General features: G+C 47.5%; 2 protein-coding genes across 4 annotated transcripts; both read right to left on the bottom strand.

Annotated features, from left to right (window-relative positions):
* Positions 1 to 135: 135 nt before the first annotated feature.
* On the bottom strand, positions 136 to 3,883 carry LOC120643270. 3 transcript variants are annotated; one of them, XM_039919695.1, is made up of 3 exons: positions 3,223 to 3,408; positions 1,525 to 1,534; positions 136 to 1,392 (listed from the first exon to the last, which is right to left on the bottom strand). In XM_039919695.1, the coding sequence occupies exon 3, from the start codon at positions 1,378 to 1,380 to the stop codon at positions 346 to 348; it is 1,035 nt and encodes a 344-aa protein (XP_039775629.1). In that variant the 5' UTR covers positions 1,381 to 1,392; positions 1,525 to 1,534; positions 3,223 to 3,408; the 3' UTR covers positions 136 to 345. The 3 variants fall into 3 exon arrangements, with proteins under 3 accessions (XP_039775629.1, XP_039775630.1, XP_039775628.1); XM_039919696.1 differs by lacking the exon at positions 1,525 to 1,534 and having other exon boundaries at positions 3,223 to 3,883; XM_039919694.1 differs by lacking the exon at positions 3,223 to 3,408 and having other exon boundaries at positions 1,525 to 3,216.
* A 1,745-nt stretch (positions 3,884 to 5,628) lies between these two features.
* On the bottom strand, positions 5,629 to 8,268 carry LOC120643254 (probable WRKY transcription factor 9). The gene is made up of 5 exons (XM_039919693.1): positions 7,755 to 8,268; positions 7,489 to 7,632; positions 6,826 to 7,218; positions 6,605 to 6,718; positions 5,629 to 6,461 (listed from the first exon to the last, which is right to left on the bottom strand). The coding sequence occupies exons 1-5, from the start codon at positions 8,160 to 8,162 to the stop codon at positions 5,826 to 5,828; spliced, it is 1,695 nt and encodes a 564-aa protein (XP_039775627.1). The 5' UTR covers positions 8,163 to 8,268; the 3' UTR covers positions 5,629 to 5,825.
* Positions 8,269 to 12,177: the final 3,909 nt, after the last annotated feature.

The raw sequence follows: 12,177 nt of genomic DNA, 5'->3' as shown, positions 1-12,177 counted from the left end.
GGTTTGCACCTGATATGTTCCCATTACATAAGTAACAAATTAATAAAGTAATCGTTTGTTAGAGCCTGGTCCTAAACAAATGGAATATATCTTGTAATTTCAGAGGGAGTAACTACGTAGTGGACAGAAAGAGGCTACACAAACCGCAAAAGATGGATGCGGTGTTTTCCATTTCAACAAAGAATGTGAGATAACATACATTGATGAGAAACAATGAGCTGATGTTAACACAACTACTTGGTACATGATCATGAACAAGTAAATTGAGGCTGAAATTGATGAATGCTAGGCACAAGGGAAGCATTTGTGCATGTACTCCTCTGGTGGTTAACCCCACCTGTACTCTCAATTAGCACCTAAGAATAACCTTCCACGGTTCCTGCGGCGGCGGCGCCGCCGGCGCTCTGGTCTGAGCACATCAGTGCTTCTATCTCCGGCCACAACCACATCATCCTCATCCTCCCCTTCCAAGGGGTAAGAGTATGGTGTGGTTCCATTGGCACCGCTGCTCACCACATAATCATCCTCCGCATTGTCAGATGCACCGGTTGCATTCTGAAGCCTTTGGTTTTGATGATGTTGAGCAACTTGGCGCATAATAAATAATAGCATCCTTCGAGTGTTTTCTGTCCCATGGTCATCATCAACATCAGCATAACTTTCTACATCCTCCAGGTCCACTCCATCCTCCAAGTCTAGCACATAATCACCAAGAACAACAGCCCTCCCCATTGTTGCAGTAATTGTACTGAGGGCATCCTGTCGCTCTCTTTCAATCTCGAGCAATCTCCACTTCTGCTCAAGGACGGGATCCACTTCCCTTGGCTTTGCAAGAGGGTGTTCCGACTTGACATGCTTGCGGAGCTCCTTGTAGGTCCCTACAAATGAACAACCATCCTGCATGCATGTTCTCCGTTTTCCATTGAGATAGCTTCGAGCTGGTTCTACCACTGTCCAACCTTTCACCTTGCCACGGCATAGTGGGCATGCAATGTCAATGGACTCAGTTTTTTCACCTGCAGTCAAAGGTGCTGAATCCAGGTTGGTGCCAACACCATTTGCAGGAACTTCCTCAAGCAATGCACCCTTGGTGTAGGCTTTCTTGAACTGATCCAGGCAATTCGAGTGGCGGTAGCTAGTTCCACACATGTAAGGACGGCAGCCCTTATCATGAGATGAACAGAGGATGAGCACAGCATTATGCGGGTATTCCATGCACACAGAGCAATTGGCATCTTCCCAGTCCATCTTCTGCAAGGCTGGCAATGGTTTCTTTTGGTTGGATTCTTTCATCGGCTTCCATCGGTTTGAAGGAATGGGATACGGGTTGGGCCTGAGCTGACGAGCTACATGCCTCCTTGCTCTAGCACTTCTTGCCATTTTCTCAGAAATCTGTCAGAAATAGAATGGTTACATTCTTTGCTAGGGAACAGATTATTTTATAAACTACCATGGTAAGAATGTGCCACAGATTCCTTAAATGTACATCATTCAAGATATGCCAAGCAAAAGAACAAAGCAAACCTTTAAGAGTCTGCACAGATAATGCAGAAAGTAGACAATTGTGACACCATGACACCATCATGCAAGGAATAAATATACAGGTATATTAGTAACGCCTTCACAAGTTGTCAACTGAAGCACATTTGCTGATATAAGTCTAAAAAGGGCAGACCCAGTGCCAGGCGGCTCCCATTTGCTGATATAAGTCTAGCTACGGATTACAAGAAATAACCAAAGCAGATATACTAGGTTCCACTTCCACAAAATAAGTCAGAAAAATGAGGCAATTACCACCAGATGGTATTATTCTCACAAAGTCACAATCCAAACTAAATAAATGAACTCTACCTGGCAAAACCAATGATATGAAACAGCAATTAACATCATTACCAGAGAAATGCATCTTTACCACAGCTAGACCTTTCCTTCAGACAAAGCTAGGGGACTTCAGATCCAGAATTGTGGATAAAGCAAACAAGGCAAGACAAGTTACATATAGGCATTATGGGGTCCGAACTGGTCAGGCAGGCAGATAAATAAATAAGCAGTTGGATCAGCCGAATACATTAAATAATCAAATCAATGGAGCATGTTAGATGTGATCTACATTCCACATTAAAAAAATCCACAAGCATGATGCAGATATGAGCTAAGGAGCGCTCACATGGAGCATCTCATGCCTCATCTCAGATCTGTCAGCTTAGAAGGGAAAAACAACAACAGATAACTTTTTAATTAAAGCGAATCAAATGATTCTGCACTTGAGCCAATGATTCCGTCTTTTTGAGAAATGCCACGTTACCAACGCAAGAAAAGAATTTGAAGCAAAGGTAGCTTCTTTAGTTTTACTTTTTCTCTTGGTCCTCCCCACTATGAGTACAGATACCAGTGGCACATGGATGGCCCTTGGCAAAGGTCCTCTTTACTGCAGTTTGGTCCATAATTTGCCACTATTTACCACTTTGAAGCCAACTTTGGTGGCAAAAGCATGCCCCTTGTAAACTAAAATCACATTATCCACTCAGCAATGCACAAATAATTAAGCAGCAGCTCTTTACCTGCACCTCAGGCAAAGAATCACGACCTTCTTAAAGCAATTGACTGGAATTGCCTGTCAGAATGCTGGATCATCTACATCTACATCTACAGTAAAAGTGAGGCTAGCAATTGACTCACCAACGAACTCACGAAATGGATCTCCACTGCTTTCGTGGAACATGCTGTAGCCTACACGCAGATGATAAATTATGCGGACTAAACAAGCCAGGTTACCGCTTCATAGATCAGAAATTGGATAATACTAGGTGTGAGACCGGATAATTCGTAACCACAAGCACCTAAATACGGACTGGAGAGACAATTTCCACAGAGAGGATCAATTCTGGTCAGCCCTTGCGAGATTCCTACCCAGACCATTCCCAGCTCCACCAGAAAATTCCCCGAAACCAAGTTTCGCGTAACGCGCGCCCATTCCACGAGTAGTGACACCACACAAGCACGCAGCAAGATAACACTAAGATCACCACGGGAAAACAGACAAAATTCATCGGAAGCAAGCCGAATTTTCTCCCGTCCACGGTCACAAACACAGCCAGAACGCGAGAGCGAGCACCTTATCCGAACATTCCAGGGCCAGTAAGCAAACCTAGCCACCAATCCACCACAGCCAAGCAAGCAACCAGAAGCAGAGGCAGCCGAATCAGAGGCGGGGGGGCGTACCTAGGACGGGGGGCGGAATCGCCGAGGCGGGCGCGGGAGGGGCCGGATCCCGGCGGCGAGCGCGAGGAGGGGCGCTGGTGACGACGGGGTGGGAGACGACGGACGACGCAACAGAGGGCGGAGAGGAGAACAGAAGGCGCAAGTTAAAGAGACCAACAATTTCCTCGCGAAAAGAGAGAGGAAAAAAAGAGAGAACAGAATAAAACGAAAAGGGTGAGTTGGGGAATGGACGCAAAGATTTTCAAGGTGGGCCCCGCCGTGTGTGTGTGAGAGAGAGAGAGAGAGGGAGCCACGTTAATGGCGAACCGGCGCGATGCGCCGGGGCGTGCTCGGCTCGCGTCGCGATCACGGCTGCTCGCGGGGTGGGGGATCGTGGGGGCGGTGCATGCACCGATCCCTCCGCGGGCGGGCGCTTGGTGCCGTGGAAAGCGGTGACGACGGGCGGCTCGGCCACGTGGACCGCGCCCAGGAAGCGAGCTCCTGGAGCGGGCGCGGTGGCCGGTGGGTGGGTGGGTGACGACACTGTGACGGAACGGGGGGTGCCTTCCACGGGACGCGCGGAACTGCAGGGCAGGCGAGAATATTCCCTTCCCTTCCCGTCCCTTCTCTTCGCTGGTTTCGTTTCATCACCCTACATCCGGGGCAGGGCCTGCCTAATTTTGGGTCTCCATTCGGCGGCCGCTGTGATTTTATTTGTGGGTGGCCCGCCCAAGGGCCGCGAGATTCTGGCAAAGCGCATGGGGGAAAATGGGTTTGGATCAAATCCGGTGGGGGCGGATAAGGTTGGATTGGGCTCGCTCATCTCTGGATGGACCGATTTTGCTGTGATGGAGGGCATCAGCGTCACAACAACGCAGCTATTCACTAGGGCGGGAACCGAAAGCGAGTGAGAGGTGTTGGTGCGCTGGACTACTGCTGGTGGCGGATCACATGATCCGGCGTGTGGGCGTGCTGCGCCACCGTCCTCTTTGTTAATGCAAGTTTCACTCTGTTCGCTTGATTGTATAGCTGGTGCTAATTTGTTATGGTATAAAAGTACTGCTGACTGGTGCTGATTTGGTGTGAGAAAAAAACGCTGCTGGCTGATTGGCTGACAAGCCAAGCGAATATAGTGTTTATGAAGAAAGTTGGAGATTTTTTTTCGCTAAAATTGAAAATACATACAAATATCATCCGACCAAAAACCGGAATTGACTGTGTGAACATTTGCTTAATTGCCCAAACTATCTGTAGACCGAAATTCGATGGTCTTTGATGAATTCCAGCCAAAATTCAAACCTTGGTCGATCGTTAGGTATTGGTTAGGTATAGTATACGGTTATCAGCTATGTCTACGTAAACCTTTGTACATGCCATTAAAGTTACACGTACAAGGAATATATAGTATAAAAAACCCTCAAACATACAATTAGCCATCATCTTATTTTCTCAAAACTATATATTTTCTTTTGAACTAAAACAAACCATGGTTTTCGATGGGGGTTCTCTTGTTTATTTTACCCATTCAAACTTATTATGTGTTTATCACATATGAATCCACCATACATTTCACAAACTAAGGACAGTGGATGACCAGAGCCATGATAACCACGTGAGAGTGGTACAATCTAAATCACTGTTGAAAACTCCTCTGAAATTGCTACGCTGTTACAGGATAGGAGGTCAAATCGAACCTTTAGTTTTGGGTCGATTAGAGCAACTCCAACAGATTGATCTTCCCCTTCCCCTTTTCACTTTTTCTCAATATAGAGGATTGATGTTGAAAAAACATACTCCAACAGATTGATTTTCCATCTCTCTTTTCCCTTTATTTTTTTTCAATCCCCAATAATTTCTCTCCAATCCCTAATAGAAAGGGGAGACACCGTGTCTCCCTTTCCATATAGAAAGGGGGAAAATCAATCTGCTGGAACATTTCTTCCATATATGTTGAAATTGAGAAAGGGGATTTCTCTATATGGTGAGAAAGGGGAAAGGAAAATATCAATCTGTTAGAGTTGCTCTTATGGACATCACCCATGCCGGTCCCCTCTTCCCCGCCATCAATTACCCTTGCATGCCAGTATGCCACCATGACCTAAAGTCATATTGTTGTATTTATCTTGTCCAACATGGTAAAAGGTACATTATTTTTCAAGGTGACATGACACAAATTAGGTTAAATTTAAAATCCTTTCAAAATCATAAATAAAGAAAGATGAACACAACCGAGAACATCTATATCTAATTAATGATCCTTGAGCTCTCTATATATTTTTCTATTATGTCGTGAATTATAAATGCAATTTGAATTGATCATGTATGTAAGATTAGTTTCAGATTATTATTATTGAGAGATCTCAAATTTTAGTTGAAACATTTGCAAGATGAAGTCCTATGTATTTGGTCTTGAATGCGAGCTTGCTATAACCGAGCAAATATTGTAATTTTACAGTTAACACCAATTGCAATTGATCTGTTTCAGAAGAGAAACCTGAAAAATGATTACAACCAATGGCCCAAAAAATTTCTCCAATTTTTGTTTGCCCTACCCTATCTCGATCGTTTTGTTACACACAACAATTACGAACCCCTTGATTATATTTTCCACAGTTATCTAGCAGTCACGGAGGTGGAAGTGATTCAACCACCCCCCACTTGTTACTACTCTTGCTGCTGCTACTCTCCCCGTCCTTGCTACTCATCACCTGCCCGTCTTTCCCCATGAAACTGTTGATCGCGGCGTCGATCGCCACCGAGAACTTACTCGGGTCTGACATGACGGCGCTGACATTGTCCGGCAATGTTGCCGCCCTGTCGTCGCCGCCGCCGGTGCTCCAAAACGGCCTCTTGCTCCCTGCCAGACCACCACCACTGCCATGCGAAGGGTCCGATGACCACGGGTACTTGAGATGTGGCGCTTGATGCTGAGCTAACATGGATGAGTGCCCGAACAGGTTCATGCCACTGGCAGCGCTGGGCATTGACGACGGCGGCGTGCTGAGCAATGAAGCGGCGGAGGAATGGTGGGAGGTGGATGAGTTGAGCAGGTAGGGGCTGTGGTAAGGAGGCGCGGCAGAGCCGCCGCCGGTGGCGGCCTCGGAGATGGAAGAGGAGGAGCTCGTGCTGGAGAGCGGCATGAATGTGGCCGCGGCCGAGGTCGTGGACGCCATGGCGGTGGCGCCGACGGGGAGCGGGTGGTTGTGCGTGCCCTCGTACGTGGTCACCAGGATCGACATGTCCTCCAGGCATCGCTGCACCTGCACGTAGGCCGGTAGGCGTGCGCCATCACAATTCACAAATCAATCCATGCAGTACACGCATTCTGAATTATTACTGATTCGAAGCAGCCGGAAATCTAGCTGGCAGACTACATGCGCTGACGTGGCAACATTTTGGTTACCTGCTTGCGCACCGGGCAGCCCGGCGCGACGGTGCACCGGTAGTAGGCTCTCGGGCACGGGTTGCCCTTGGCGACCTTCTGCCCGTACTTCCTCCATTGGCACCCGTCGTTCATCTGCACGAACACGGATTTCTCGTCAATAATTTGGGCGGCCTTGAAATCATTAAGCAGCTAGGAATGAAGAACTTGGTCATCAGTTGCGGCAGCAGCATGTGTCTTACAGTGGGCCCTTGGCAGCGGACGCGCACGGAAACCCTAGTTTTGCGGTTGGCGGGGTTGACGCTCTGGCTCGTGATCCCGGCCGCGGCAAGGTCGCCGGCGGCGGGTGCCCCGAGCTTGCTGCTCTCCAGCAGCGCGTAGCCCTTGGCCTTGCCGTCGGCGCCGGCCTCGGAGGCGCCATCAAGGTCGCGCACTGCTTCCTGCAGCTTCTCCTCCTCGTACGACGACGACGCTCGCAGGCTCAGGGACAGCCCAAGGTCGTCGTCCTCCTTGCCGTTGTCCGTGTCGTCGCTCCCCACCGACGGCCGCCGCGCGGCTTGCTCCTTGCGTTTCGGCTCCGGGAAGCCGCCGACCGCGGCGGCGGCGGCGCCGAGGGTGAGGAACACCTCTGGCTCCTGCGGGCGCGTAGAATAATTGGAAATCAAATCAAGAATTCAAAACAAGGAGAGCTAGCTTGATCGAGTGACTGATCAAATTGGCATCATGGCATGGTAATTATGGCGTGTCACGTGGATGAGACTTATAAAAAGCGTGCACGAGATTAGCGCTAGCTAGCTGCAACATGGGGTAGAATCGTAGGCTAATTGGATAATTAACTCCCTAGCTAAAAATAAGATTGATTAATCGATTAGTAGCTTCGTATCATTATTAGCTGCTCCTATTACCTTAGGCTCATCTGCAGGTTGCTGCTGGTAAGCAGCTAGCTTCATCTGCAGCTCGTAGTAGTCACGCACGGTCCGGTCGACGACTCGCCGGAGCATCCGGTTCTCCTCCTTCATCTTCTCCATCTCCTCCTGCATCGCGCTCACCTGAAGAAATAGATACACGAATTTGCTACTACTTTCTCTTTAGGAATAACATCTACTATATAAGAAAGTGCATCTTATATAGATACACGCCGTTGCAAATTAAGCTTTAGCCCGATACTTACCTCGTCTTGCACCATGCTGGTGGTATGGTCCCCGTCGCCGTCGCCGGAGTCCTCTACCGCCACGAGCTTGTCGTCGTCCGCACGAGTTCCGGCCCCATCGCTCTCGTCGTCTCCGCTGCCGTCTTCTTCTGATTGCTTGTCCTCCTCCATCTCCTCTCCTTGTTGAGTCCTATATTTGATCTCCTCCTTGGTGCCGTCTCCTCCTTGGTCTACAACCACTTCAACTACCTTCTTCTCCTCGCCGCCGGTTTCTTCTTTGGGTGCCTCTTTTTGCTCTTTGAACTGTTCCTCTTCCTTGTCCACCCGGCCATCCTTGTCCCGGCGATCGCCGTCGCTGCGGTCGTCTTCTTCCCTCCTCTCCGCCTCCCGGGAGAGATCTATCGCCGCCCTCTTCTTCTTGGATGACATGCTCTTGACCTCTATCTGGTTAGCTTGTGTATCTTTGTCTCTCTGTACAGATAAAAGGAGGAGCGGTCTTAAATCCTAATGCTGCTTCTCCCGAGGCATCCAAGTCAATGTCCGGGTGTCTAAGACGACGTATTAAAGAGGCAATGAGGAGGGGAGACTCCTCTCTCAATCCTGCATGTCTCGTGTCATTTCCTATTCAGCAAAATGTTTATCTGTCCGGGGCACACATGTCAGCCACACACAGGGCATACGGTTTCCACAAGTCAATACGGCGATGCATGAGCAATGGCGATGGCCGATTAATTTGAAGGTTTGTGTAGTGCACGGTGGTGTGATCCAAATGACAAGGATACCCAGTCAAGTGGGGGCTCCGTCATGTGATGCGAGGAGCGCTTCCAACGCCAAGGGTTGGTGTTGTATGGAGCCCAGGTCAACTCTTTGGAATTTCTCTGATCGATCAGGGCTGACGCTGCTATCATCACCCACCTTATTAATTGAGTCCCACTGCTCGAAACCGATTTAATTTTCTCCGTGGGTATCCAATTTTCCTAAGGTTTTTTCAAGAATAATGCACAAGAGAATTCAAATTTTCTTGCCGGTTTTGAAAAAAACCTCACATGAAAATCATGGTTTGCAGTAGTGTCCCCTCCATTTATCTTAGCACAGAACACATCAAAATGTAGGCTAGTTAGCATGTAGCACAGGTTTTATAAGAGGGTGCATCTGCATATGTCAACTTTAATGCTGTAGTATATCATCAGAGAGATGGCTAAACTTATTGACTTGTCATATGTCGCAATAATTTAGTGTCGTCCCAGTGGTTCATGCAGTGATAATAATTCGATGGAGAAGAGATGTATATATAGCTGTACAGACTTCATCAAAAGAACAAAGAAATGCAACATGCATTTGAATATTTGCTGAAATACTCCAGTGCTTTCTGAAATAAGAAAATATTGTGATTGCAGGCCCTTCTGTGTTACGAAATGCACACGACCTCTGGGTTGCTTTTGTATGTAAACCTAGCAAGGTCCACGAATGGCTTAGAGAAAGGAAACTGCTAGTTAAGGCGTGGCCCTTTTGTTTTCCTAAGGCTTTGTGATCCACGGCTTTTCTATTCTTGCTTCGATGTCTTAATTTGTTACTCAGACCTCTGCAACGCGTTGACTCCTGGTACGCCATCGTCTGCATCCTGCCGTGCAGTAGCCATTTCAGTGCCCAACTAAACGCAAGGCAGGCAGGCCTAGTTGCAGCCAAACATACAGAATCTTGGGTCAACTTGCTTGGGCCACACAGAATTTCACTGAGCATTTTTAAGCATTAGTTTATGATCAACTACACTCTCTTCCATAATAAACTACACCTTCGATCTGATCATGTTTTTCTTTTCCTTCTTATGCTTTCCTCATGATGATTGAAGGTCAACTGGTTGTTGGAACCAAAAACTGGCTAACCTGTTCCTTATGGACCATGGACTTGGAATAGATCTCAAGGTTCTTTTTATTAACCCCTGCAGCATAAATATATTCATCCACGCAGCTAATTAGGATAAAACCTTACTGCAGCACCTCTGACTTGTGCATAAATATAATAACCCGCTTTGGTTAGGGAAAAAAAACAGCAGCTCTTCGGTGGAGGAGTCCCGTACGACATGATCAACAAGGCTTCAAGATCCAGCAGTTTATTTATGTATAATATTGTGGAGTTAATAATTGGCAAGAATATCTTTTGGTCTATATCCAAGGCTCCACGTTGCCGATCTACCATAGTGATTTCGTTTAAAAAAAAAAATCGTTTCAAAAAAAGATCTACCATAGTGATCCTTTCAACTCTCTTATATCCTTCATTTCGTAATTACTCCTGTTCGGAAATACAGGTTGGAAATAGCGACACACATGTCGTTCGAATAGGTGGATTATGCCTTTTTTTTAGATTAAGGGAAAATTTTGGTCTTGGGCATTCACATGTGAATGTCTACGACCATGAAGGAACATATCTGGCCACAAAGCCGAAAATTTATATGAGTACTTAGACTCCAAACCTCCAACCGAGGAACACAAAAGACAAAAGAGGAAGAAATAAGAAAGAAAGTGAAAGACTAAGCTTCGATCATCTTCTACATCCTTCCATCAACCTTGCTTGGTCCTCATTCTGTAATATAAATCTCGCATCAACAGTCTTAGAAACTCTTGATGCAAGGATCGTCGGATGTCATGTGCCTTTCTGTCGTCTTGTGATATAGAAACCGCACTGAATCGATCTCTACCACACAAATAGATCAGACATCGCCATTTCTCGAAGCTAACGATGGTGTCGCCATCAAGGACTCCAAGACAACACCTCAAGAGGAGAGCAACATTAAAATGTTGCTGCCTTCTGAACCAGTTAATCGGTTCTTAGGTTTTCATCTGGATCTATCCTGCAGGTTGAGGTCCTTACGGTAACGGTTTCTAGAAGAAAAATGATACCTATGGCATCATCATCACTGGCACATAGGCTTTCGCCCGAGAACCTAAACACTACTCTGTGACCATGCAAGGATTTTGCTTGGCCCCCTAGACCAACCATCTCGTCCGGAACAACAAGTTCCACAACCAGTGGGGGTGCGTGAGAAATTACTATGCTTGGCCTCTTCTCCTTTTAAGTTGGAGCACAATTGCGCAAACGGTGAGACCCGATACCAATTTCACATAAACATCCAGTCTCAACAGTTTTTCCCATCATTTGTTCAAAAAACTACGTTTTCCAAAATTTTGTGTGTACACACATGCATCTATCTCTCGGGTCTTTACTGTAGAGGATGCAAATCGATCTTCTCTCTGCCCTAGCCGTTTTTCCAATTTTTCGGCGACGACACGACCGCTGCTCATTGGGTTATATAGCTAGCTAGTGTGTGTGTGTGTCGCGGCCGTGGCCGCATCTTGGAATTTTCCACGCGGATCCTTTTCACGTGGCAACCGGATTCTAGATCGATCGACTCGTTTTCCCAGCACGCTAAACAATCAGTTTGTTTGTTTTTTCGCGTACGCATGCTACACCTGAAGCGTGCGCATGAACGAGTCGTGTACGACCTCTTGATTTGTCTTTTTTCTTGACGGTGAATATAATGCCGGCCGGATGAAAAATTTTCTAGTCGGAGATGGAGTAGCAATCACCTCTGGCTTTGTCGAGTTGTTGATCATTCCATGAGAGACCCGTGCTGGATTCACACTTACTTGCGCACGGGTAGTATTTGGCGACGGAATGCTTGACTCTGACCATTTCCGGTCCTTATCTTGGTCCTGAATTTCCATGGGGGTTAAGGGAGTAATAATGACAAGACTGAACCTAGAGCCAGTTAGCTTGGGTTTACGATCACACTAGCAGCAATGACAGATCGAGATTAATTTATGAATAAAACAAACCACGGGACACACTACACCCTACCTAAGCCAAAGGACAGGGTAGTCCTGCGTACGTGTTCCTGAGACGCGACACATATACATCATCTATCTATCTCGTTCATCCCGTCCCATCCATATATCGATCGTCCAGTCATCTTACCCCACCGTGGCCAACCTCTCGATCGATGGAGCGCAGCACGGCACCCGATGATGCGTAAACAAACAGGGTTCAACTTGAACTCTGCTGGATCAATGCAAGCGCCTGCTGATGCCCATGGCTACTACCTCCGCGGTCATCGGCTAATACTCCATGCCGAAGCTGCCGCGAACGCTCACGTGCAGAGCTAGCTAGAGCGCGGAGAGCTCCGCTTGCCCTCACATCAGGGAACGTGTACGGCTCGTCATTGGCCATGGCCACTGCTGGTCGCCCTTGAATCTGCTTGCTGCCGGCGGGCGCCGGATCATCAAAGCCTCGATCCATGATCCTGTATCTAATCGCAAGTGGGCCTCGTGATCGATCGGTCTCCATTTATGACGACGTCGGTTCGCCATGATCGGATCTGGCTCTCGCGTGCGAATCGCAACAACTAACTGCTGGTGGATCGACCGGATTATTAGTAGCTACTGCTAGG

This window comes from Panicum virgatum, chromosome 1K (genome assembly GCF_016808335.1).
Source record: "Panicum virgatum strain AP13 chromosome 1K, P.virgatum_v5, whole genome shotgun sequence".
Classification (NCBI taxonomy): domain Eukaryota; kingdom Viridiplantae; phylum Streptophyta; class Magnoliopsida; order Poales; family Poaceae; genus Panicum; species Panicum virgatum.
This window is presented reverse-complemented; position numbering and strand designations above follow the sequence as displayed.

Bases quoted from the DNA above. Each gene is read 5' to 3' on its own strand.
- LOC120643254 (XM_039919693.1), bottom strand. From the start codon at position 8,162: ATGTCATCCAAGAAGAAGAGGGCGGCGATAGATCTCTCCCGGGAGGCG. The intron at 6,719-6,825 runs GTAAGACACATG...GTGTTCGTGCAG, and splicing joins TCCGCTGCCAAGGGCCCACT to ATGAACGACGGGTGCCAATG. The intron at 6,462-6,604 runs GTAACCAAAATG...GCCTACGTGCAG, and splicing joins GCTGCCCGGTGCGCAAGCAG to GTGCAGCGATGCCTGGAGGA.
- LOC120643270 (XM_039919696.1), bottom strand. From the start codon at position 1,380: ATGGCAAGAAGTGCTAGAGCAAGGAGGCATGTAGCTCGTCAGCTCAGG.